Below are 27,751 nucleotides of genomic sequence, written 5' to 3'. Positions count from 1 at the left end.
TACCTTGTAACTGATCTGTAACTATCAGAATATGGACTTTGCTTACAGATAGGGTTAAAAATGTTTTAAAATGATTGTGTTTCTCACAACACGTTTTGTACTGAGGCCCCACTAAGGGGGACAAAATGACAGGTGCTTTATCTGAATTTCTAATTTGATTTCTCTACACACCCTTCTTCCATTGGTACGCCAAGAACTAACGGCACTGTGTTCTATTCAGAGCCTTAGTAGAGTTGCACAGGGATGATGAAGAGTAGTAATAGCTCATTGTAGTGGAAGGTGCAGCCAAAACATGCATTTGCTTTGTATTTGATGCCTTGCCAGGTCGCTTCTAATTTGTTCTTCGGTGGCACTGACTGATTTCATTGCGCTGCTGCTGCTTTTCAGAGTTTCCTTATAGATTTAGCTATAGATCAGGGATGGGGAACCTGTGGTCCATGAGAGATGGACTTCAGGGATGGTGGGAGTTGTAGTCCAACAACCTGCTCCTCATCCCTGATACAGATACTGAGATAATACAAGATAATATTGAAATCTCTTATATTGTATAGCTGTTATTAAGCTGTTTCCCCCTCTTATGTCATGGTGTAATATGGCCTTGGCGGTTCGAATCCCCACGACGGAGTGAGCTCTGGTTGTTCAGTCCCAGCTTCTGCCCACCTAGCAGTTCGAAAGCACATCAAAGTGCAAGTAGATAAATAGGTACCGCTGTGGCGGGAAGGTAAACGGCATTTCCGTGTGTTGCTCTGGTTCGCCAGAAGTGGCTTAGTCATGCTGGCCACATGACCCGGAAGCTGTACGCTGGCTCCCTCGGCTTATAGAGTGAGATGAGCGTGCAAATCAGAGTCATCCGCAACTGGACCTAACGGTCAGGGGTCCCTTTACCTTTTTAGACATATAGATGCCCGGTTGCCATGCCATAATTGGGTGACTGGAAGCACCCAGTGAGGTCATGTACCCAAGTGGGGTCATGCACTCCCCATCTCCTCCCCTCCCCCTTGCAGGGGCATTTCCTCTGTTGGTTTTGGAGACAGCAGTTGCGATTTTCTGTCAACAGGAAGCTGGCGTTTACAAAGTAGCTTTTCATCATTGTGTCAAACCATGTGGCAAAATGTTTTTGGAACTGAGTGGGCTTGCAAAAACAGTTTGCAATAAAGTGGGTGGCAGGAAGGTGCAGTGAAATACATTGGCATTGTGGAAAAAAACCCTTACTTTTAGTAAGTCATTCCTGGACAGCTTCTTTGTTCCATAGTTAAATTTTTTTATTTTGCCAGGCAGTAGTGAAAGCTTCACAGCTCTTCTCCTGGCAGCTCAGATACCCAAATAACACCAACATGGTATCTTTTTTGGTGCATTTGGGGGTGGGCTATTGTGGCCACCACTAATATCCCGCCCCCCAAATACACCAAAAAAAGACACCATGTTGGTGGTAGGGGCTCACAGCAGTGGTTGAAAAGCTCAGCATGTACCTCCTTGGGGAGGAAAAGGCACATTTGCTCCCCACCTACCAAAGGTTCACTCAACCCTCCCCCATACCTAAAACCTGCTAGAGTATTGCTGAAATAGCGTGCCCATTCATAGTGTTTGTGATTCAGAATCAAATTGTAGGCACTGGAGAACCATAGAAAACTAAATGTCATGCACAGTTTCCTTTATTCATCCCACATAAGGTTAGACATTTGATGATAGTGGCATGTAGATGCTTATAGAAATGTGGTCGGCTCCATAGCAAAGGCACGATAAAAGGGTGTTCTCCAAATAATTAGTTCCCACTAGTCCAAGCAGTTTTGACTGCACAATGGAACTTCCCCTCCCCTGCACCAGTGGCGAAGCTGCCGGCGTGGTAGGGGGGTGCACAACGCGTGTCCGAGGCGGTGGCCGTGATGGTACCCCCCTCCCCAATGGTGCCAGGGGCAGGGCGCTCCACCTGCCCGCCCCGTTCCTCCGCCAGTGCCCTGCACATGCCCTAAATCTGCTTTGGAGGGTTGGGGGGGGGAACCCTGAACATAATGTAGAGACGTACAAGGGGGTGGGGTGAGGAGAAGAGAGGGAGAGGAAGTTCTAGTACGTAGCCAAAAGCACTACAGGATATGTCAAGTTGGATACTACCCAAAGTTTTCATAATTTAATTGGGACTTTTAGAGTGTTGGAGGAGTCCCTGAATAGAAGTAGCTCACTACATACATGGACACGGCAAAGTATATTTCTCCTATGCTTAAGGCAGGCTGTGGCTGCTTCCATTGCTCTCTTTTGCCCAACCTTCAGAATAAGCTCCCAGATCTTCAGATTGCCTTGGTATATCACAAATGCAGGGAGATTACCTTCCAGTTAGCATTACCTGGATTCCAAGATTTCTGGATTGGGACTTGTGCAGAACTGTATAAAGACCTAAGCTTATAGAAGCATTAGGTTGGGCAAGCTCTGTAATTTGGGGTAGGAGCAGAGGGAGTGGGTGTGCCTTTCTTCAGGCAAAACTGTACCATACTATTACCAAGTATGTTCAAAGATAGTGGGTTGTTGAATGGCCTTCCAGTGGAGTCTAGCTGCAAAATCATCAGCCTTGGCTGGGTTTAGTTGGCTGCCACCATTGCCTTAATGGAATGGACACATGCAATAGGTAGATTTGAGTCTCCCTTTATAGCACTGCCTGTCCTCCTGCCATGGACCATACTGAAGGCACTTCATCTTTACTTTCACTCTGAAGAATGCTGTCAGCCCATCATCTTATGCACTTGAATGTCTGCCAATGATAAGGTCTGTTCTAATATAAGCATAATCACTCACCATTGAAACCTTCTTACTTGTGAATGTGATAGGTTCCTTAGTCCTTTAAAGCCTTTATATATCAGTCCCGTGCCAATGCACACTGAATAAGAACATTTGTGCAGAGTACAGAGCCTAAAATCTTTGAGAATCAATGTAGTGGCTGAACTAATAAATGATGGGCTTCATCAAAGAATTAGATGTAATTCTATAGTTTACATTATGCCATTAGGCAAGATTTTGCAGGTACCATTTTAGGCTGTTGAGCTCCTAACTGTTGCAGGGTTACTGATGGTTCACTTTGAACAAATTAAAATAACCCAAACAAAGTGCAAATTGCAGAACCTTGTATATATTTTGAGGATATTTGATGAGGTAAGTTGTTCCTTGGCTAAATTTGATCCAAAATCCATGTTTTGTTATGCAACTTATTAAAATCAGGTAGGGGTGTGTATCAGATTTGGATGAATTCCGAGCTGAAGCAAGGTGCCTTGGATGGATTTGGAGTTTGTCAGAGATGAAACGGGATCTGTATGAGCTGACATGGACCTTGAAGTTAAGAACATAATGAGAGCTTGCTGAAATTTCCCAATAATGAATTGGGAGTGGGGGAATAGACTTGGACGAACCCCAAGCTGAATCAGGCAGCCTACAAAGCACCTCGGACCAAGGCAGGCTGTTTTCTGAAGGGCTGCTTTGGCACACAAACCAAACTTTGTGGCTGGTGCACACCCTGATATCAAGCAATCCTTTCTTTCATCTCTGGCCACAGGCCCCTACTGCCTTTAACATTGAAGATATCCCTTAATTTAAAAAAAAAATGCTATATATAGCAGCAGATAAAGTGTGACAAATGAGAAAAATCTATTTCAGTGTTGTATTTTTAGAAGGGAGCAGTGGTCAGAATTTTGCTTCTGTATAAAATACAGGAAAGGGATTCTGCTGATACATTTTGGGGGCCCCTGAGGCAGCATTCAGTATGACCTGAAGTATTGTAGGTGGAAGAAGGTTGTTGGATCCTGGTCCAACAACCATTTTGTTTCCCAATCTGGTACCCTCCAGATATTTTGGACTACAATTTCCATTATGCCTGATCCTTGCCTGTGCTGATGGAGGCTGGTGGGAGTTGGAGTCCAACAACACATGGAGGGCCAAAAGTTTCTGAACCTTGATAAGTGTTTGGATCTCACTGAGGCAACTAAAACCTACATCTGGGCTGGACCACTTTAGATTGGAGGTGTTTGGGTTCCTGTGGGGAGTTGATATCAACTCCGTGCCACTACTGCTAAAAAAAAATGCCTTCTACATAGAAATTGAGATGTTAGAAGGATTCTAGCCTATCTTTACTCACTGACAGGCTGACTTTTTACATGCAGGGAATTATTGTTATATGGAGGGACACTGGAGGAAGAGAAGGAGGTGATTTTCACCAACATACCATTTTCTCTCTAGTGCCAGTGGCGTAGCATGGTAGGAGCCACAGCGTCACTTGTCCCAGGTGCTATTTTGTTGGGGGCGCAAAATTCCAGCACCTGGTGTTGCCTCAATACAGCTGTGCGCTTCTGTTGCTGGGCTTCATTGAAAACGGCTTCTCCATGTGAACCAGGAAGTGACCTTTCCAGACAACAGTACAACTCTTCTTTTCTTATCTCTGTGGCTGCAATCTCCTGGGTGATGTGGATGCCATTAGGCAATTGAATGTGCATGCTCACTCCATGCACATTCTCTTCCTCCCACCCTCCCCTCCATACGGCCCCAGGCACTTGCAACCCACGCTATGCCACTGTCTAGTTCCCAATGTCCTTTGAGAAAAAGCTGCCATGGAGCAGGTGGGGGGGTCCCTCTGGAAGAGCATGGGAATGTTGGAGGTATTTGTGGAAATCAAGTCATTTTTAGGAGCCTCGGCTGGATCAGAAACCCTTTCTCAAATAGAAAGAGCCCTTCTTTTTGCAGAGGGATAACAAATTGAAATTAGCTGCCTGTCAAATGTCTTCTCTAGCACCACCTCCAAGCTTGAGTTTGAAAGTGACCCAGGCATCTTGATTTGGATTTATGAGTAAAAGATGGATCTTCCAATTTGGCTACTAACTTCTTCCCATGGTGAGCGAGTGAGGATCACACGAGCTGGGGATCTGCTTTAGATGTCTCCCCAGTACAATGTTGTAATAAATGTAATTGTCTCAAAATGGCTACCAAAAAAAGAAGACAACACCCACGAATGAGCAGCCTCCGCCTCAGCTGTATTCTGAGTAGACTCACTGAAATCAAGTAGCATCAGTGGGTCTATTCTGAGTAGCACTTAACTGGATACAGCCCAGTGTTTCCTTCTAGGAACATATAGGCCAGAAAATTAGCAAATGATCCAATTTGATTTTCAGTTAATGTTACTTAATTTGATTGTAGAATGGTGTTTTCTGTTCATTTGCTTTTGCAAATGTAGGGTAAGGAAGAGCAAATAAAGAAGAGCAGACCTGTCTTGAGATGCAGGCAAACAGCAGAACAGGAAAGACAAAAATAAAGCGAACTGGAGAAAGGGAACAAATCACTAGCAATCACGCATTAGCATCTGCGTGTCTCTAGCGAGAATCTTATTCTCTTCTCTCCTCTTTCTTCTCTTTGTGCAATCCCACGATGTACTCAGCCAACAGAAGAGCTACTGAGCCATTGCAACTGCTAGTTTTGGATACACAGACAACAGTCTGAATAATATAAAGTACTCAGCCATGAAAATCCCAGGATCGCTCAAATCTGGCTCAGATAAGCTCCATGTTTGTGACAGAGCGCAGATATTAAAAAAAGTACAGCATGATATTACCCTTTGTTTTGCAGCCTCGTTGATAACGTTACTCATGTCAGATATGATGCAGTGACTAAGGGAAATCTTCCTGGCATTGTGCTTCTTTTTCACATAAGGGTTTATTTTAGACCATTCAGTTGATAGGCCATAGCCCTATACCCAATTACTGACTCCCAGCTGAAGTCAGACAGGCGTCCTCCCTGTTGAACTTCCAGTGCCTACTGAAGACCTTTTTTTATTTCAGCAGGCCTTCTTCAGTAAGCTTTTCCTATTTTGCACTCGCTACAACAACTGATTGTATCTTTATTTTATCTTTTGTGTACTTGCTGTACGCCATGTGGAGATGGTGATGTTAAGCAGCATATAAATGGCTGAAATAATAATTATTAGCAATAAATTTAAAAATGGCAAATTTCAGGGCTCCTTGTGGCCCATTTCCACAGTCCATGTGTTGCTTAAAAGGTAAAGGTAAAGGACCCCTGACAGTTAAGTCCAGTCACAGACGACTCAGGTGGTTGCGGCGCTCATCTCGCTTTACAGGCTGAGGGAGCCAGCGTTTGTCTGCAGACAGTTTTTCCGGGTCATGTGGCCAGCATGACTAAGCTGCTTCTGGTGAACCAGAGCAGCGCACGGAAACACCGTTTACCTTTCCACCAGAGCAGTACCTATTTATCTACTTGCACTTTTGGGGCGTGCTTTCGAACTGCTAGGTTGGCAGGAGCTGAGACAGAGCAACGAGAGCTTACCCTGTTGTGGGGATTCGAACCGCCTACCTTCTGATCGGCAAGCGGTTTAGACCACAGCGCCCCCTGCGTCCCTATGTGTTGCTTAGGAAGGTCTGAAGTTGGAGGCTGTTCTGTGTGAACAGACACCCCACACAACTCAGAAACCTGTATGAACTATGTTTCAAGTTTCAACTACTTTTCAGTAGTAGAACAAGTGAAAACACAGAACTGTTGGCCACAGAGAGATACCCTGTGCATGTGTGCTCTTGAAAGTCCATCTTAAGAGGGGATCTCCGATGTGGCCAGAATCTTTAGATAGAGGAAGTTAAAGCAGTATTTAAGAGCTCCTCTTCTATTGATTAAACAGTTATATTGTTTGAAATGTCTGTAGGCTGGAGACATTATTTGCTAGCACATGTGCAGCAGCGTAGCCCCAAAGTCTTCCTAGGGACTGAACCAACAACAATAATTTTTCAGACCCCCAAGGCCAAAGTGTACACTTGTTCTATTGTTGCTCTTTTGGTGCAAAATGTCTGGGTACAAAACCAATGTAACATCACTGAAGTGCCAGCGGAAATACACATGCTGTGTTCACCTGATTTGCTTCACTGCAAAGTAGAGGGGTACCCATTAATCTAGAAGAGTTGAACTTCTTCCTCCTATTTTAAGGAGATTAATGATCTCCAAGGAATAGATCACGCACAGCATGGCACCCTGATTCACATACAGAATTCCTGCAAAGACAGCTTCTCGCGTTGCAGGGGGCTGAGTATCGCCCTTTTCAGAACTCTTAAAGGACCAGACAACCTGTACCTTATGCAATATGTTTGCTGTAAATTGAAGATTGCTCTATGTGTACATGCATATGCACAGACATGCTTCACTATAATTCTGTGTACAGAGTGCTTGACAAAGCTCATGTATCCTCGCAACAACTGTAATAATAATAATAATAATAATAATAATAATAATAATAACAACAACAACAACAACAACAACAACAACAACAACAACTTTTTATTTATACCCCGCCGTTCCCGGTTCAGAAAACCAGGCTCAGGGCAGCTAACAACAAATTTAAAACACTTAATTGTAAGGTGTTTTAAGCTTCAGGCCCCTTCGTTCATTGACAGAAACAAAGACCTAGATCAGGCTTCCTCAATCTCGGGCCTCCAGATGATTTGAGACTACAATTCATCTCATCCCTGACCACTGGTCCTACTAGCTAGGGATCATGGAAGTTGTAGGCCAAAAACATCTTGAAGGGCCGAGCCTGACCTAGATTCAAGTTGGGAAATGTGGAGGGAACTCTGACCAGTTTCTGGGTCCCTGCCATGTGTATGTTTATTTCAAAAGATGCACTCATCTTCTTAGTGTGTGTGGATGGAGGCATATCATATGAAGTTGCCTTAGGAAATAGTGAGAAGTTGCCTGCACTACAGAGCAAAAGGTTGCAGGACTCGCTTTGGTTTTTAGCTCAATGATGCCCCTCTTGGAAAAAGCTTGTCTGTTGAAGCAGACATCTAGTAAGAGTAGCGTTTCATGCTCGGCATGTCCTCCTCGTCTTCCACAGAAGTGACTCAATCTTCTGTATTTTTTAATATGGCATCTTTATTGTGAATTATTTCCAGAAGCATGTAAAAAGATGAACTGAAGGTGAAAGGTACCATTTTATCAGCTTTTAAAAGAGAAAATAATTATTTGGCTGGGTGCAGTTTGGCTTAGATTGCTCTGAGGACTCTTTCACAGCTGTCTCTCTAAATCAATTTAATGGCTTTGTTTTACGTAGGGGATTGTGTGATCCACATCAGAACATAAAAAGAGCTCTGCTGGTGACTTAGGTAGCCCCTGTGACTGGAAGTGCCTTTTGCCAGCTGCTGTTGGTAGAACAGCTATGACCATTTCTGGATGGGCAAGCTTGACCACAGTGGTTCCCTTTATGTGGCAATAATGTCTGCCACAGCCACACCATGGTTTGTTGGGATAGATGAATCAAGTATCTCCAAAAAAAAGTATCGCCATGGGGAACATGCACAAAGCAGTTGCTTTGTGACCTCACATGTTTTGGAAATGTATACAGTGGTACCTAGGGTTACAAACTTAATTCATTCTGGAGGTCCATTCTTAACCCAAAACCATTCTTAATCTGAGCCATGCTTTCACTAATGGGGCCTCCTGCTGCCATTGTGCCGCCAGCACGCAATTTTCGTTCTCATCCTGGGGCAAAGTTCTCAACCCGAGGTACTACTTCCGAGTTAGTGGCGTCTATAACCTGAAGTGTTTGCAACCCGAGGTGTTTGTAACCCAAGGTACCACTGTATCCCCCTTTCACACTGCAAACATTGCTTTAGCTGTGCCAGACATTAATCTAGGAACGTATTAAAAATTCTTACACCAGACCAGCTCATCTGCCCCTGTGACCCAAGATTATTCAGTGAGGCTTATGATTTAGCAGGTAGTTAGAACCTGGGCATTCCCTATCCAAGCCCAATGTTCACTCTACACAAACACACATGCAGGTTGTCAAAAGCTTTGGCCTTCTAATGGATCTCCATGGCCAATCTCTTTTACAAAGATTCACTTGCAAAAGTGGATTATAGTTTTGTTTTTATGTTATATTTCACGTCAAAATGAAATTGCAGGTGTATCTCAGTTGGCCACCATGTAGATAAAGTAGAAGTGATCATTTCTCCTGCTAAAGGTAGCTAATATAGATGAAGCTCATATGTTTCTGGCATCTTGGAGAAACCACACATTGTGTTGTTTTCAATTATTCATTGACAATAAATATTTTTAAATGAAATTGTTGTTGAATAAAAAATAATGTGGCCTTCTCCTTTGAATGCGTTTGGATAACAGAAATGGATATTCTCCTTTCACCCTCCCCCTTCTCTTCCTCCCTAGCATATTTATGTATTTATATGTTCAGGCAGGGTGAAGTCTGCCTGCCTCATAAATCAGGACTGAAAGCATGAATGCAAGTCTTTTCAGATCATTAAAAAGATTTAAAATGGCTGTGGCCAGGATCCAAAGATCATTTGTGTGCGGTAATTGTCTACTGCTTGCAAGAGAACCTCCCCCCACCCCTTCACACAACCAGCTTGAAGTAGAACCTTGAATAAGGAAAAAGAAAGCTTTGGCCAGATGTTTTTGTACTTATTTATTTTCAATATTTATGGACAGCTTTTCACCGTGGATGGTCACAAAGCAGTTTATGCAGCAGTTAATAAAACAATCCTTACATCAAAATAATACGGTGTTTAAGATAAATAATAGTAATCCACAGCTAAGTTCAGTAAGCAGGTACAGTGCAACTTATGATGCCCATTGAAATAGAAAGGGGATTCCTCAAGTACCTGAAGTGCAGTGAACAGCAGGACTTTTTGACCTCAGATGGAAGGGGGTTCCACACCAAACTTTTAAAGCACATTGAACACACATTTAAAGCACATGACTTCCCCCAAAGAATCCTGAAAACTGTATTTATGTGAGGGGAAACTACAGTGTCCATTCAGTGTGTTTTAAATAGGTCCCCCTCTCACCTGAAAAAAATCCCTCTGGAAAACTAATTTGTGGTGGCTTTCTGTAAAGCACTATGACACACTTTCCATGCAAAGGTTCTTAAGCAATTAGCTACAGATTGCTTCTGTACATATACACACATATACATTTTATATATATATATATATATATATATATATATATATATATATATATATACACACACACACACACACACACACACATATATATATATATATAAGCAATGTGGACTGACTGCTGGTTACGATACATTGAACAAAGAGACAGCACTATTATACAAATTTGTCTTCACACTGAATGGTTTCAGCCAGCCGGAAGAGGGAATAATTACTATGCTTATTAAGTTTATAGACCACACTATAAATATTAGAAGTAGAAACATGCATGCAATATTAATTTAAGGGTTTTTAAATGGAAAAGAGTAGTAGAGCAGAATAACCCTATAAGATTTAGTTGCTTCATGCAGGAGCCAACATACATTTATAGAAGAATTCTACTACACTTTCTGAAATGGCACATTCTAAAACCAGCCTTCCTCTTGTCTTCACACCTGATCATATCAATGGCACACATTTTCTTACCTGCTGTCCATTCAGCATCCTGCTTTGTTTAATTTTTCCTTGGCTCCCTGCTTCCCCCACCCTTTCTTTCCATTTCCTGCTTCTTTTCTCCCAGCCCACCTCTGCCCTTGCCTTTAGTCCTCACAACCGTTACATTCAGGCAGTACCGGTACTTAATTTATACAGTGACAACTTACTGGGTCCCAGCATGGGGGGGGGGAGGCACACCCATCTACTCTGAAAATCCTTCCCAAATATGGGAGACGAGGAGGCACCCTACACCTGCTCAAGAACACCGTCTTCTTTACTGATTCACCTAATCCAAGGTCCGGAATCTAACACTGAAAACAGGTTCTGAGTCTAGTAAGCAAATCTTGGTGCAAATTAAAGTGCACACACCATTTTAAACATGGATAGAAATTTGAAACCCAAATCAAAATGTGATCTCTCCGTATAATTTTTCAAGTATGACCTCTGTTGTGAAATACCTTCCAAACCACATTTGTGCATATGCTAAAGGCACTTCCAGCTGCTGATGTTGTTTATCAAATAAATATGCTATATTTTATTTACTGCTGATTCAGTGGAGTAAATTGTTAATTGGATGTGTTTTCTTGCTTTGTAGAATTCCATTACCCAATTTCATTATTAGCTCTGAGGGACCTTGTAGTAATTGTTGGCCACTGTGCCTCTGGGGATTCAAAAGATGGAGTTCATTTCAGCCCTGAGGGTACCACTTAAGCACTGTTGAATAGAGCAGTGGAGAAGAAACATTTAGTTGGAAGTCTGGTTGCTCTCCCCTCTGGTTGTTTACAAAAATAATGAAAGAAAGAAATCCAAATATACCACAGTGATATTTACAAATATAAATAGTCTTATATCTTCAAAAATGTAGTGTTATGTGGCAACTAAAGGATAAGTTTGGCTTGAATGCATAAAAGGCAACATCACTTACTGATTATATTTATCATGCGTGGAAACAAAGGATATTTCTATTGGTGGCATGCTGTAAGGTGGAATTAATTTCTAAGAACTCAATGAAAATGCATTCTAATGCCGTTGCTGCTGCTGCTGTTGTTATTTATTAAGTTTCCATAGTACCCTTCATTCGAGGATCACAGGGTGGTTTACAATATAAAAACACAAAAATAGTAACAAACGAAATCAGCACTTTGAATTGGGCCCAGAAACTAATTAGTAGCCAGTGCAGTTGGGCCAAGATTGGCGTTATATGCTCAGACTGTCTTGCCCCGGTGAGCAACCTGACCGCTGAATTCTACACCAGCTGAGGTTTCTGAACCATCTTCAGAAGCAGCCTCTTGTATAATGTGATGTAGTAACCTAACCTAGAGGCTGCCAGAGCATAGACAACAGAAGTTAGGCTGTCTCTGTCCAGATATGAGTGCAGCTGGGCCACCAGCAGAAGCTGATGGAAGGTGCTCTGGACAGCTGAGGCCACCTGAGCATTAAGCAACAGCAAAGGATCCACACGTGCCCCCAACTGCATACCTGCTCCTTCAGAGGAAGTGTAACCCCATCAAGAGCAGGCAGCTTCCCATCCATCCAGTCTAGGGAGCTACCCACTAACAGTGCCTCAGTCGTATTTGGATTGAGCTTCGGTTTATTTTAGTTTGATATACGATGCTCCCATTTCCTTGTGAGGGACATACAAAAAGCCAAAACACAGTATTCTGTCTCATAGCACCAGTCCCAACTGAAGGTGCTCACTTTGGTCTATAAAATACCATATGGCTTCAACCCAAGTTCTGAAAGGAGCTCTTCTCCATTGCCTGCAAACCCATGCCTTAAGATATTCTGGGAAGACCTTGGTTATAGTTCCATATATTAACTGAAGCATGTTCCGCAATGACTTACAGTATGCGGGACCTTCTCGGTAAGGGTTCCCCAGGATCAGAACTCTCTTCCATTGGAGACCCATTTGTCTTCCTCATTGTTGCCTTTTTGATGTCTGTTAAAGACATATCTCTTCCATGTGGCCTTGGGGGCCTGAAGAGTGGTTGGCTGATTCCTGTTCACTGTGACTTTCTATACTGTTGCTATGTTGTGATTGAACCAGGAGCCGGAATATTTTATGATTTTATGTTGTATTTCACTACATTCTTTTATATCTGCCAAAGATATTTTAAAGATCATATACCCAGTGCCACTGATCATAAATCAGTGCTATCAAGCGAGTGGTTTGAAAATACAGGATTGTATCCAAATAAGCTCTACTGATAGCAGACTTGCTGAAATTAATTATTTCTATTAATCTCAATCAATCTTCTCTAATTAGGGCTAACATTGGATGCAATCCCTGATTAATAAGAAAAAAATAGGGCATTTTCCTTTTTGTCCACATATAATGGATTGAGGAGCCCTCAGCACCCCCAGCTCAGAATCACAGTATAAACCATGGGTATGCAAACTAAAGCCCAGGGGCTGGATCTGGCCCAATCGCCTTCTCAATCCAGCCCGTGGACAGTCCTGGAATCAGCATGTTTTTACATGAGTAGAATGTGTCCTTTTATTTAAAATGCATCTCTGGGTTATTTGTGGGGCATAGGAATTCATTCATCATCCCCCCCCCAAAGAATATAGTCCGGCCCCCCACAAATAACCCAGTGGTTATAGTGGACTGGCCCCCTGCTGAAAAAGTTTGTTGACCCCTGATATAAACCAAACTTTTCTCAGTTCTTTCAAATCTAAAAAACCCTCATGTTTCTCTCTTTGATAGTAGTGATTTATGGCATCTGACTGCCATCTAAAGGTACAAAGTGTATCTTCTAAAAAAATCTTTTTGGCTGCTATAAAAGCCCACTCCCCCCCCCCCCCAATTTATGAGTCTGAGTTTTTCAAGTGGCTTTCTCAAGCCTTGTTTATATTTCAGGCAAGTTGTGTGCTAGGTGCCCTTTAATGGGTGCCTTGTTTAAAAGTAACCCTTCTGATGGAGAAGGAAAATTTGTTACTTAATATCGAAGGTAGGCAACTCTTTTTTTCCCCTGTCAAGGGCTGCATTCCTTCAGAAATAATCTGCCGGGGGTTGCATGCTGGTTGTGTGCATGCATGGTTGTGGCCGGTGGTGAATGGCGCCAAAGCCCAAAGTGGCTGGGTCCATCCTTTCATCTCTGCCACCTCTTCCCCTTCTCTTGCACTGCTCAGCCGGCTGCCAGGGAAGGGACTGAGGGCCACATTAAATTAGGCTGCGGGCTGCATGCAAACCTAGGGTGACAGTTTGCTCAACCCTGCTTTAAGTAGCTGAGGCATCTTCCGCGAAGGCCAAAGACACAACAGTGAGATTGCTTGTATGAAACCAAATAAAAACCAAGGAGCGGAGGTGGACCCAAATGCTCTTGTTTTCTTAGCAAGGAGCTGCATCGGCACCCACCAACTCTTGAACAATGGAGGTGCAGTATGGGCTGGTGGGCTCCAAGACAGTCTCTGAGCCAGAGTGGAGAGGTGAAATTTTTGTGCCGTTTCAGGTCTGCACCCTTGGTGGGGGCAAACTTATCCAGCCCCTAAGTACACCTCTGCTCAGAAGCATTCATAGGCTTTCAGCCTTCTGTCTCTACCTTCCAGTTCTGGTAGAACTGGACAAAAGAACCAGGAGAACATGTGTCTGTTTCAGTGTGGAATCCTTCTGCCCCTACAGCAGGAGTCAGCAACCTAAGGCCCATGGGCCACAAACGGCCCATGGGGGTCTTTCACCGGCCCACGAGCCGCCTGCTTGGTGAGTCCCCATGTGCTACGCTAAACCAGTGCAGTGCAGTGTGGGGACTTGCTTCTGCTGCGCCAAAAATCACGCAGACACGATCCAGCCCACGGAGGGATGTCTGCTGGAGTGAACCGGCCCAGGCGAGGTAAACCTTGCCGACTCCCGCTAACAGGATGAAACAGCCTTTATAGGGATTGACTCCTTCACTTTTCCTGCAGTGGAGGGTGCAGAGAGTCCAAACCTTGCTCCTGTTCTTTCTCCTGAAAGTGATGCATTATTCAAGCAGGGCTGAAGAACTCAGACAGCAAGAGCTGGCTTTGTGCTTCGTGTTTCAACTCAATTACTCTCTTGGAGTTGCTTTGTATTCATGGGGGCAGAATCATTTTGAGTGAGTTCTTTGGTTGTTCATTGGATTAAGAGCTGCTGTTAGCATGAAAAGCCCAGGACCATTCGGGGAGGTGGGGGGGGGAGAGGACCCACATGACCTGAGTACAGTGGTACTTCGAGTTAAGTACTTAATTCGTTCCGGAGGTCTGTACTTAACCTGAAACTGTTCTTAACCAGAAGCACCACTTTAGCTAATGGGGCCTCCTGCTGCTGCACCGCCGGAGCACAATTTCTGTTCTCATCCTGAAGCAAAGTTCTTAACCTGAAGCACTATTTCTGGGTTAGTGGAGTGTGTAACCTGAAGCGTATGTAACCTGAAGCATATGTAACCTGAGGTACCACTGTAATAACATAGGAAGGAGCAGCTCTGATGCCATACCTCGGGAGTAAACCTAAGTAAAAATCTACAGGTTAATGGTGAGTTGCAACTTAAGATAAAATGATTTGTTTGTGAATCTACCCTCATATAGAAGATAAAAGTCAAAAAGGCCAAGTTGTGTGCAAATTAACACACCCTTACAAAATGTTATTCTGATAGATGTCAAGATGGAGCAAAACTGAAGTATCCTTGGGTTCATTAGTCCAATTCTAAGGTTGCCATACTCCAAAGAGTAAAAACCAGGACACCCTGAAAGTTTTTGAGCTTTTTTAGACAATGCCAAATACGCTTTTTCCGTTTACTTGCTGAAGATCCAGGACAAAAATCCCCCCCAGACATCAAAAATTCACTTCCACATGGTAATGTATGGCAGCCCTAGATTATCGTATCCAATACTGTAATTTCAGAAGCAGAAGCGAATGCAGTACAAACCATTTGAAGATTTCAAAGAATTGCTTGGTTTTGGGTTTTGCAACACTGCAATTTATTAACAGAGATAACCAGTAATTGTATTTCAGGGCCTAAATTATATCGCAGCTCAGGGGCAGGATACAAAACTCATATTTTGAAAGGTTATTTCACCTTTTAAAAAAGGAGCATATGCTTGTCTTGCTTATCTGTTTCTTAGCAACCAATTTTCAGAGGCTGCAATAGCAGGTTACAAGGGAAAGCAGAATAGGAAGAGAGAACCAAAGGAGGTGAGCCCAGACTCCAAACAGTCAGAATTACTCCACGGAATTGAACTTAGATTTATAGCATTTCCTGATTTAAAGGAGTTGGAGCTGAAATTGATTTCAGAGAGTGAGTAGAATGTATATTTAAAATACTGCATAAGTAAACTAGGAAAGCAGATATGAAGAAAGGTTTTTTTAATATATATATATATATAATTTAGATAGGTCAGTTTATTAGAGGCTTTGGAAAACAAGTTAATTTTGTAATAAATTCTGAGGAGCCAAGGTGTTAAAAGTAAAATGAGTCTATTTGATTTGTCACCCACATGAAACATCTTTACTGAGGAGTAAATCTCACTAATAAATTCCTTCCTATTCAGTGTGCAAGGGTTGATTTAAGCCATAGTATGAACAGGCTTGCTGAGGAGTTTGTTTGTGCTTCAGTGCTATTTTCACTTTCTGCGATTAAAAAGCAGGTGTGGTGAAACTACTTCGAAACCGAGCCGTGCATCTATTACCAGTGGATAGCCTGGATTCCAATTTCCCTAGGCTTGGCCTTTTTTTATATTTGCATGCTCTTCTTTGTGTATTTTTATGTCAACAGAATCACATCAGTGCCACCTGCTGCAAAGGTAAACAGCGCGATGGAACATGTCAACATTTCTCCCTCATTGCCGGCTACCTGATCAGGTTGCCCTTTTATGTAAACTAAGTGTGCCCTGTGAGATATGAAAAGGCCAGCTGCCGGCTGAAGGGAGCCATGCACAGCCTTGTGTGTCAAAGCAGCTGGGGGGAAACATCCCTTTGGGATGACTTGCTCTAATTGCTGCTTCGGAGCAAGAGGAGTCCCTGGTACATTCTCTGCCATGGTGATGATGCTCAGGGCACACCCACAACAAGTTCAGCCGCTGGAGGGAGTGCGCCTCTTAATTGCTTAAGCCTCAGCTCTGTTGTTCAGCTGTCAGCAGGCAGACACAACAAGCACGATTTGCATCACTTTATCCTACCTGTAGAGGCCCTTTGTGACACTGATGACTCTTTGTATCCGTGGCCCAGGACTGAGCACTCTCAGCATCTTCCAGTGTTGAGTTTATAAGAGAGGAGCTGCAAGTGTCCGATCCTTGCATTTTCTCTCACAAATCCAAGACTTTGTTCACTTGAAAATCAATGTATTTGGCTTGTTTCAACAACATACACGTAACAAAGAAATACATGAATCAGCAGAATGGGGAACTTAATTTAAGCCAGTTACCTAAAAACCAACCTTTCCTCTTGGTGATTGATATTACCTTGATTGAAACAACTCCAACCTTAATAGGCTGCTGGAAATGCAACAGTTAACAAACAGAAAGGAGAAGCTTCTGCTTCAACTATCAGCTTAATTAAATTAGCCAGTATTAATGGTTACCAGCAGTCGTGAAATTTTAAGAGCGTGGGATCTTGGAGCATGACACTTATTTTGGAAACAGGTTAATCGCATTCTGCTATTAACACTTCCATTAAATAAGTTAACAGTGTATATGTAAAGCAGCACAGAATACCATTCTGAGGTCGTGAGTAGCATATCACGGTGGAACATGTGTGAGGTGGAAGCTGAGGACACAGAGACATGTTTTGCTCTGCTGTGGCTAATGGAGGAGCAAAATCTTTTGGGGTGTTGATTCTGTGAGCCTCTCCATCTTATATGTAAATAAAGCCATATGTCCTAAAGACACCACAGTCCCTGCTGACCTTCATTCCAAGGAAACCAAACCCCAGTGAAGTGCTTGGAACCCCCTTGGAATCTTTCACTGCTTGGAGATTGGGGCAGCATATAATAATATAAAGGCAGAGAGAGAGAGAGAGATGCAGACAGATACATACTCAGCAGAGGAAGGTACATATGGACAAACAGGAAGAGAGAGACATGCTCTCTTAAGCAGGTCATTAGAGGAGGGAGATTCCCTGTGTTTTTGCTCCCCATTACAGTGGTACCTTGGGTTACATACGCTTCAGGTTACATACGCTTCAGGTTACAGACTCCACTAACACAGAAATAGTGCTTCAGGTTAAGAACTTTGTTTCAGGATAAGAACAGAAATCATGCGGCGGCAGCAGCAGGAGGCCCCATTAGCTAAAGTGGTGCTTCAGGTTAAGAACAGTTTCAGGTTAAGAACGGACCTCCGGAACAAATTAACCCGAGGTACCACTGTACAGTGCTGGGAAGGAAAGCTCTCTTGCTACCTCAGAGCTGCAATATGGAATATAAAAAGTTCTTTTCCTCCCCAGCACTGGAGTGGGTAGGGAAAATGTTTCCTGAGTACAGTGGTACCTCTGGTTATGTTCTTCATTCATTCCGGAGGTCCGTTCTTAATCTGAAACTGTTCTTAACCTGAAGCACCACTTTAGCTAATGGGGCCTCCCACTGCCCCTGTGCCGCCACCGCCCGATTTCTGTTCTCATCCTGAAGCAAAGTTCTTAACCGAAGGTACTATTTCTGGGTTAGCGGAGTCTGTAACCTGAAGCATATGTAACCTGAAACATATGTAACCTGAAGTGTATGTAACCACTGTACTTAGAGAGACTTGCAATGCTGCAGTGCTGCAGAAGAGGGAGACAAGGTGTTTTTGCAAAGTAAGTTGGTGGAAAAGCTCATGGTTTGGAAGGGCTGGTGGAACCCACTACAGCATCATAGCTGGAATGCCACAGGATCACGGTAGATACACCCAAGCAAAGCTATGTTTTAAACATTGTTTAAAAAAAATAAAAATTGCCAAAATAGAGGGACCTTGGGGAGGTTGAATCCAACCTTGCATTGGAGGGTAACGACTGATTTCAAGAAATGTTTCCTGGAAGAAGACGACGAGAGAGAGACTGTAGGTCAATATTAAGTTTGCCAAGAAGCAGGATGAGACGGGAGGAACTAGAAACCATAATTGCGTATCGCATTGCAAGGAAGCATTTGTCCAGGATGTTTCCTGTGGTTGCACATTCTGACAGGAAGCAGCGAAATGAAGGTGGCTTTTAAGTGTGCTCTTTTGAAATGCAGAGTGTAGCTACGTGTAGGTAAAAGCATGGCACCCTTGTAATGCTGTGTACTTGCACTTTTTTCATTGTGTATGGGTGTGTAAAAGAGAGAGAGAGAGGGATGATTACATGAGATGATCTATAAGTGGTTTAGAACCTTTTTCCTAAACAGAAGTTCCGAATATAGACCCTGGACAGAATAGCATCCAGCTAAATGAAAGATAACAATACCTGCCTTTCTGCTGTAGAATGCATCCACCCTATTTGTAGGAAAAGGAAAGCTTCCATGGTCACATGAGGCCTTAATCTAAACTGGGCCTTAATCTGAACTGGGGCTTCAATAGGAAGCAAAGCACAAAGTCCCCCTTTATTCTATACTGGGGTCCTGATCCCTCCCTCCCATCCCCCACCTTCTACTAACTTTTGAAATGCTATTCAAACAACTGCTAGTTGCTTCTCATCTGATTTGGTCCCAAATTGTAATTACAGTGGTACCTCAGGTTAAGTACTTAATTCATTCCGGAGGTCCATTCTTAACCTGAAACTGTTCTTAACCTGAAGCACCACTTTAGCTAATGGGGCCTCCTGCTGCTGCCGCACCGCCGGAGCACAATTTCTGTTCTCATCCTGAAGCAAAGTTTTTAACCTGAAGCACTATTTCTGGGTTAGCAGAGTCTGTAACCTGAAGCATATGTAACCTGAAGCGTATGTAACCCGACGTACCACTGTAGTAAGGAAGACCAGATGCCTTCCAGAAGAAGTGCTCAGGGAGATAATGGGAGATGGTTTGTGGGTAGGCAAAGTGCAGCTCAGTTACAGCCAATATGGTGCCCTTTGGATGTTGTTGGGTTATAAGGCCCTTCATTCCTGACCATTTGCCATGGAGGGCACCACATTTAGTTTCTCTGTCTGCACCAGGAGTAGCCTAAGTTCATTAGTAGCATTTAGAGTGTTTGTTAAAGTGACAGCTGCGTAGGGTTGCCATATTCCAAAAAGTAAAAACCAGGACACACCGAAAGTACAGTGGTATCTTAGGCTACAGACACTTCAGGTTACAGACTCCACTAACTCAGAAATAGTACCTCAGGTTAAGAACAGTTTCAGTTTAAGAACAGACTTCCAGAACGAATTAAGTTCTTAACCCGAGGTACCACTGTATAGCTTTTGTTGTTGTTGTTGTTGTTGTTGTTTAGAGTTTTAGACAAAACACAATTTTTCAATTGACTTGCCTCTAAGACCCAGGACAAAGCACTGCATTTTGGGAACTACCCCCCCTTGTCAATTCCACCTTTGAAATCCAGACACATGCCAGCCCTAATTTGAAAGTGCACCAGAACGTTCTAGCTCCCACTGATTTGCTTCCTCTTTGCTCGCTTGTCTTTTTTCCTCTCTGTCTTAATGCCAAATGCATTTTTTTTATTTCAGTTATAAAGCTGTGGAGTATTTTGTGGACACATGCATATTAACAAAATAGCGAACAGTTAATTTTATAGATGGTTTAATATAGTTTTAAAATGCATGCCTTTCATTCTAAGTCCAGTATCAGGGAATACATTCAGAGAAAATAATGCCTTTTTGACAGTACTGTATAGTCTTTCTGCTCACTGGGAAATATCGTAAACATGGTTATTTCCTAACAAGCAAAGTGACAGGAGGGTGCTGTCAGAAGCAAAACAGCTATTTTTCATATGCTCAATTTTCATCTCAGTTGCTGCAGAGGGTCTGCTTAAGACATTGAACATCAACACAAAATGTGCAATATATAATAGTATTTATTAGCCTTTCTAAAAAGTGTGTTGTGCAGTGTGTGTGTATCATCTTATTTAAGAAATGAACCTAAGTCCTGCTTTTGCTCTACTTACTGAAATAGCTCACTCCAAGCCCCCAACTGAATTGCTGGTTCAATTTTATGTCTTTGCCTCTTTCAATTATAGAATATAAATCTACTGGGCCTGTCTCGTGGCTATTTTTAAAATAGAATTCAAATGTCGCAAAGTTTTTAAAGAGATGGTTTTGAAATATATGGTCTGGATTGAAAGAATTGTGAAGCTGGCGCTCCCACCCACCCACCCAGGGGGCCTTTGTCTGCTTCGCCTACAAACATTAAACAACAGTTTCCCACTCCCCAGTGCCACCAAGGAAATCACTTTTCAGGCTGATGGCAGTTTCAGGTGTGCAAGTTCAGCCTTCTCCGCCCCCCCCCCCATTGCCCACTGCTGCTCCATGACCCAACAAAATTGCTTCTGCTCACAAACTGGATTCCCACGTCTTGCTTCGTATGACAAATCCTGATATACCGTATGCTGCTGCCCCTCTATTTTGAAAAGCCGGTTGCTTTTTCTCCCTGTGGTCACTTCCCTGCATTGTTTAGAAATAAAACTCCGCTTAAGAAATGTCTTTGAAGTTTTTATTATTTTTATTATTAAAATAGTTCAGCATTAATACACACATATTGCGAATATACAAGCATACAAACATACATTTCATACAATCCTTAAAAATGTTCAAACATACCTACACTCAATCCTACAGATAAGTCCTTTTCCCATCACCATCCACCACCCCTCACCCCACCTTTGTGTTAGACTTCCAATTGCAATTTCTTTCCACTTCTACTACTTTCTTTCACACACCTTTAACCTAATTTCATGCTCCTTTTTCTATTACACATTGTTATCCATCTTATTTAGCATTTCAGTATTTAAAACGGAACTTGTTTATTCTAATAGGAGTTCTGATTTTTCAATATGGTTTTGCAAGTATCCTTTAAACACCTTCCAGTCCCTGTCTATCTCCTCTTTTGAGATCCTTTTCTAACCCAGCATCCTACTACACATGGCGTGGACTGCAACTCCCATGATCCCTTTTTCGAGTGGCCATCTTCAAAGTGCTGATGGGAGTGGTAGTCCAAAACCTCTGGTAGGTACCAGGTTGGGGGAGGCTACTCTAACCTGTATCTCACTATGAAGATCTCACCCTTTGGTTTCAAATAATACCTGGGGAAAGGTAAAGAGACCTCTGACCGTTAGATCCAGTCGCGAACGGCTCTGGGGTTGCGGCGCTCATCTCGCTTTACTGGCCAAGGGAGCTGACATAAAGCTTCCAGGTCATGTGGCCAGCATGACTAAGCCGCTTCTGGCGAACCAGAGCAGTGCACGGAAACGACGTTTACCTTCCCGCTGGAGCGGTACCTATTTATCTACTTGCACTTTGATGTGTTTTCGAACTGCTAGGTTGGCAGGAGCTGGGACAGAGCAACAGGAGCTCACCCCGTCGCGGGGATTTGAACTGCGACCTTCTGATTGGCAAGCCTTAGGCTCTGTGGTTTAGACCACAGTGCCACCTGCGTAGACCGGGGTAGACGAGTCTAAAAAACCCTGGAACACAAATTTTCACAGCCCTCTAGTGGCTATGATGGCTCATTTACCAGATGTAATGTATTACATTAACTCAGGAAGTGTATATTCTATTCTGGAGGCTTAGTTTGGCTTTTTAGACTCTGCCCTTGTACTATCTGAAACCAAAGGGGTTCATGGGGTTGCCAGATGTGAAATATATTGGCATTATTTTCAGCTCTCCTAACACACTGATAGAAATGGCACCAGCCCATATAGTTCAAATGTTTTAAGTCCTTGGTTGAGCTCAATCCTGCAAGTACCTGCTAAGGATCATTTCAGTAAAAGAAAATGTTAGCTTGGGATTTCTGAAAGAGTTAATTAGAAGTTGAGCATCCATGCCTCATTGACTCTCAATGGCCTTTAAAAGTCTCGTCTCATTTGGCGGGGGTGGGATCTCCATGGCGTTGTTGCAAGTAACTCAGTCTTTGTGATTTAGGGTTTGTTTTCGCATTGCTGCTGCCTCCCCCCTCCCTTTAACTTTATTTTTGTGTGTCTCTGTCTTGTAGGTTATTCTTTCCTAAGAATTAAAAGGTAATTAACATTTGCAGAATGAAAAGATGGCACAGGCACACCTCGCACCGCCAGGACCCGACTGCTTCTTCCGATTCACGCGGGAGTCCCTTGCGGCAATTGAGCAAAGGATTGCTGACGAAGAAGCAAAACAGAAAGCTGATCAGGAGCAAAAGGATGAGGACAGTGAGGAAAACAAGCCCAAGCCAAACAATGACTTGGAGGCAGGGAAGACTTTGCCTTTTATTTATGGGGATGTACCCCCAGGAATGGTGTCAGAGCCCTTGGAAGACCTGGATCCTTATTATGCAGATAAAAAAGTAAGTGTTCATGAAGACCAAAGCCTTCAACATGGTTTCTCAGGTCCCAGAGCTATACAATGTACACAAGTAAAGGTATATTTGTTCATAGTGCATTATCGCCAAATGTCTGTTGTTGTTAAAATTTGTATACTAGGGGCCTAGGACCCACGTACCTACGAGACTGCCTCTCCTGGTATGCTCTGTGGAGGACCTTAAGGTCCACAGATGACAACACCATGGAGGTCCCAAGTCGCAAGGTGGTTAGATTGGTTTCAACTAGGGCCAGGGCCTTTTTAGTACTGGCCCTGACTTGGTGGAACACTCTGTCACAAGAGGCTAGGGCCCTGTGGGACTTGACATCTTTCCGCAGGGCCTGCAAGACAGAGCTATTTCGCCTGGCCTTTGGTTTGGACTCATTCTGACCCTTATGTTTCCCTCCCCATATGGTTTTGATCTATGGGCTACTTTTAAAATGAGGCTGCATTTTAAATTGCATTTCAACCTGGATTTTAAATTGGGTCCCCCCCCCCATTATGTTTCTATTGTAATTTTACTGGTGTTAGCCACCCTGAGCCCGGCTCTGGCCAGGGAGGGCAGGGTATAAATAAAAATTATTATTATTATTATTATTATTATTATTATTATTATTATTATTATTGTCATATACCCACAAGCAGTGCTTTTTTCTGGGGGTACGCAGGGGGATATTTTGTGAATCTAGGTTTGGCCTCATTGAGGGGCAGTATTTCAATACGAGTAGGAAAATGAGAGTACCCCTAAATATGTTTTTAGGGGGGAAAACATTGGCCACAAGTCTCAGGGCAGTTGCAACATAAACTCACAATATAAAAGTACAAAATACATAATAAAAGCAAAAGCAACCCAATAAACCTCTCCTCCCCAACACATTTTAAAAGGGTGTTGGATGTCAATCAGCCAAAGGCCTGGTTAAAGAGGAAAGTTGTTGCCTGGCACCCAAAGGTGTATAATGAAGGTGGCAGGCAAACCTCCCTGGAGAGAGCATTCCACAAATGGGGAGCCACTGTGGAAAAGGCCGTTTCTCGTGTTGCCATCCTCTGGACCCCACGGGGAGGAGGCACATGAAGAAGGGCCTCAGAAGATGATCTCAGGGTCTGGGTAGGTTCATGTGGAGAGAGGCGGTCCTTGAAGTATTGCGGTCCTGAGCCGTTTAAGGCTTTATAGGTCAAAACCAGCACTTTGAATTAGCCCAGAGACTAATTGGTAGCCGGTGCAGTCAGACCAGGATCTGTGTAATATACTCAAGCTGTCTTGCCCCGGTGAGCAACCTGGCCACTGAGTTCTGCACTAGCTGAAGTTTCTGAACCGTCTTCAGAGGCAGCCCTACGTATAACGCATTGCAGTAATCTAACCTTGAGGTTACTAGAGCATAGACAGTAGTTAGGCTATCCCTGTCCAGATAAGATATTAAATGCCAGACAACTCTTCTGCTGTTGCTTCAGTGACTAAATCCCACCCCAGAACTAACTGAATATTCATGCATCATTTGCTGTATGGGATACGTTGGTGTTTCATTTAATTTGGCAGGCCTATAAGTGTTGGGACAGCATTCATGTCCTTTTGGCATTTCTGTGATAACCAGTGCACAACATTCCAGGAACCGGGAACTTAAATCTTCACACGGTGAGGCCCCGCTTAGTTGTAATACGAAAACATGGATTTCCTGCTAAAAAATTTAATCTGATTTCTGCTGCCGCTTTCTCTCCTCCTTTACATATCAGAGGCAGGAACAGCTCGCATGATAGGGCAGAGCTGCAGCAATGACCTCCTGGTAGCAGCGACATGACAGGAAAGTTGAGGCTGTGTGAAAACATGAGTGGAAGTACTGGGGTGAAGGGTTGGGGGAGTTCAATCCTTCAGGGATTGACGTTGCCCATCAAGCCCCACCCATCGACTGACATATCCTGCCGATCAGGGTGACATCATCTGTTTGACAGATAGCCATGGTTTCACAAAATAGCCCTGTGAGCCAAACTGGAAGCTCTGGTGGATCAAGACTGGCCTGCCCACCCCCCAAGATGAGGAGACATGACACACACACACAAAACCCCTTCATTCATAAAATAGGAGGGGAGGGGATAGTGGACAAGCCCACTGTTCACTTTGGTACCGACTCATAATTAGAAAGCATGGTTACCTGTAAATGTTGGAACTGGGCCTAAGAGTAAACCACAGCGAATGAAATTGTCTCCCCCCCCCTCGTTTTAAGATCTCCTCAAACGTTATTATAATCCTGCTTTTACATGTGTGTATTTTTCCTCTTTTCAGACATTTATAGTATTGAATAAAGGGAAGGCCATTTACAGATTCAACGCCACACCTGCCTTGTACATGTTAAGTCCTTTCAGTATACTTAGAAGAATTTCTATAAAGATTTTGGTTCATTCATATCCTTTTTTTCTTCTACATAATACTTGTTTAAAGCACTTCTTTGAGAAACTCAGTAGTAGCACGAGGCTATTTTAATAGTTGAGTGTGGTTTTATTTTCTCTTAATTTCACCATTGAAGTGAACACAAATTGTTTTGATGAAATCACTTGGTTGAATTTCAGTAGAAGTAGAATTCTGTGGTCAAGATCCAACATCATGCCAGCAGACACAATGGGACTTACCCTTTCTCTGCTCTCCCTTTGCAGCCTCCCAAACTGCTCTGGAGTGTGCCCCAATCCCCTATAGTGTGCCCTATAGGTGATAGGAGAGGAATAGGAAGTTCATTGCACAAGTGGGGTGCCACAATTACAATACAACACCCTAAATAAATTAGCAGCACATAATTCATGCTATATTATGATGTTAAACGTTTTCATCTTGGATTTATAGATATTGCTGGGATGGAATTTATGAATTCATATTCACTTAGAAGCCTGTTTCATAAGAAATTATATGCATTTGGGTGATCTAACTTATCTAGCATTTGTCATGTGTTCCTTGACTTAAGCCAACATTATTTGGCATCTTCATCATGTTCACTATTCTGACAAACTGCGTGTTTATGACCTTGAAAGATCCTCCTGAGTGGTCAAAGGCTGTAGAGTAAGTGCATTCTTTGTTTTCTTCCCAGTGACATTTGGTTAAATATGCTCTGCATAGCACCATTGGGTTGAATCTGGTGAAGGAACTTCTTGAGCCAAATGACTTCCACCCGTGCAACAGAACTTTCCCTCCCTCTCATCACATGTGTGCTCCCACCACCCAGTACCCCCTTCAGAGACCTGGGGGGCAGGGGGAACCAATAGCAGATTTTTAGGGTTCTGTGGAACATACGAGAGAGGAAAGAATGTTCTATTACACGAGGGGAAGTCATTCCACATGTGCCATGACTGAATTAGGTTCAACCCATGGCATTGTTTTAAAAGGTATACAGTGGTACCTCGGGTTACAAACACCTCAGTTTACAAACACTTCGGGTTACAGACTCCGCTAACACAGAAGTAGTACCTCGGGTTAAGAACTTTGCCCCAGGATGAGAACCGAAATTGTGCGCCGGTGGCGCGGCAGCAGCAGGAGGCCCCATTAGCGATAGCACGCCTCTAGTTAAGAACAGTTTCAGGTTAAGAACAGACCTCCAGAATGAATTAAGTTTTTAACATGAGGTACCACTGTACATTCCTGAAATTAATTATGGAGTCCGTTAGATTGAAAAGTAGATGTAAGACTCATCAGCACAGCAGTTGAAACAGAGTCTGTGAGAATTAATGAGGTCACGGGAAAAGAGTGAAGAGGAAAGGAGATGGATGGATGCTTTAGTTGATATTCCTGCATTGCAGTGGGTGGGACTAGATTGCCCTCAGGGTCCTTTCCAGCTCCACAGTCCTTTGATTCTATTGGTGTATTGAGAACCAAGTCCTATAGAACCCCATGGAGAACAGTAGAGATGAGGGGATGGTGGCGGAGCAAAAATGCACTTGCAGAATTTGCTGCCAATATATTGAGGCATGATGGATTTCTGTCTCTTGTATCACCAGTTGCCCTTCTTTCAGACTTCCTCGTTATGTATCAGGCTCTTTTCCCTGCACTCAGCTAAAGGGAAGTAATAATTTTCCCTTTATTGAATACTTGGGCGCATTGAATCTGAACTCCTGAACCTCTGATCACATTTATAAACTTCCCCAGCATTGTACCTTAATTTCTGACCTCTGCCTCTCTGGCCACCAATGCTTAATGAGGACTTAATGACTCCTTAAGAACTGCATCCTCCTCTTCCTCCTCCTCATTATATCCTGCTCCCCCCCCCCCGCAAGACTGGGACTGTCTGCACTTCTGCAGTAATGAAAGTTTCAGTGTTCCCATTAAAAAAAACCTGATATATTTTATGAGTAATATCTTCATTTTAATGACAACACAAATATAGAAAGAAGATGGGTGTGTGAGAAAGAAAAGCAGATATGGCCAATGAAGAACATCAGATTCATGTAATGGGCTGCTATGAGCTTCTCTCTAATAATTGTCCAAAAAAAAGAAAGTTAATTCTTAAAAAATAAATGAACAAGTATTTATAATTCGTGATCTAGCCTATAGATTGAAAAGTTTGCTTGGATTTTTTCTCTCTCCCCTGTAGATACACGTTCACTGGAATTTATACATTTGAATCCCTCGTTAAAATTTTTGCAAGAGGTTTCTGTATAGGTAGTTTTACTTTCCTCCGAGACCCCTGGAACTGGCTGGATTTCCTTGTCATTTCATTTGCGTAAGTATCCAGCATTTTCCTAGTGTGCCATCTGAGTAGACTTTACAGAAATGAGTTCCACTTGTGTGAGTCATAGCTTTAACAGATACAGTCAAAAGTAGGTTCCAAAACGCCTCCATTTTGGAACATTTCAGTTCCCGAACGCCGAAAACCCAGAAGTAAGTGCTCTGGTTTTCAAACATTTTTCAGAAGCCAAACATCTGACGCGGTTTCCACTTGAGTGCAGGAAGCTCCTGCAGCCAATCAGAAGCCGCGCCTTGGTTGTT

The 27,751-nt window shown here is 43.1% G+C and overlaps 1 protein-coding gene across 1 annotated transcript in view; it reads left to right on the top strand.

Moving 5' to 3' along the window:
* Positions 1-27,751, top strand: part of LOC128423520 (sodium channel protein type 2 subunit alpha-like) — a 95,078-nt gene that overhangs the window by 23,384 nt on the left and 43,943 nt on the right. The window contains exons 2-5 of the mRNA XM_053408769.1: positions 22,454-22,777; positions 25,067-25,185; positions 25,742-25,831; positions 27,357-27,485. Of these exons, the coding sequence (XP_053264744.1) occupies positions 22,505-22,777; positions 25,067-25,185; positions 25,742-25,831; positions 27,357-27,485 (611 nt within the window). The 5' untranslated portion in view covers positions 22,454-22,504. The remainder of the gene's footprint in view (positions 1-22,453; positions 22,778-25,066; positions 25,186-25,741; positions 25,832-27,356; positions 27,486-27,751) is intronic.

This window comes from Podarcis raffonei, chromosome 1 (assembly GCF_027172205.1).
Source record: "Podarcis raffonei isolate rPodRaf1 chromosome 1, rPodRaf1.pri, whole genome shotgun sequence".
Classification (NCBI taxonomy): Eukaryota; Metazoa; Chordata; class Lepidosauria; order Squamata; family Lacertidae; genus Podarcis; species Podarcis raffonei.
Note: the sequence above shows the minus strand (reverse complement) of the source record. Positions and strands in the feature narration are given on the sequence as shown.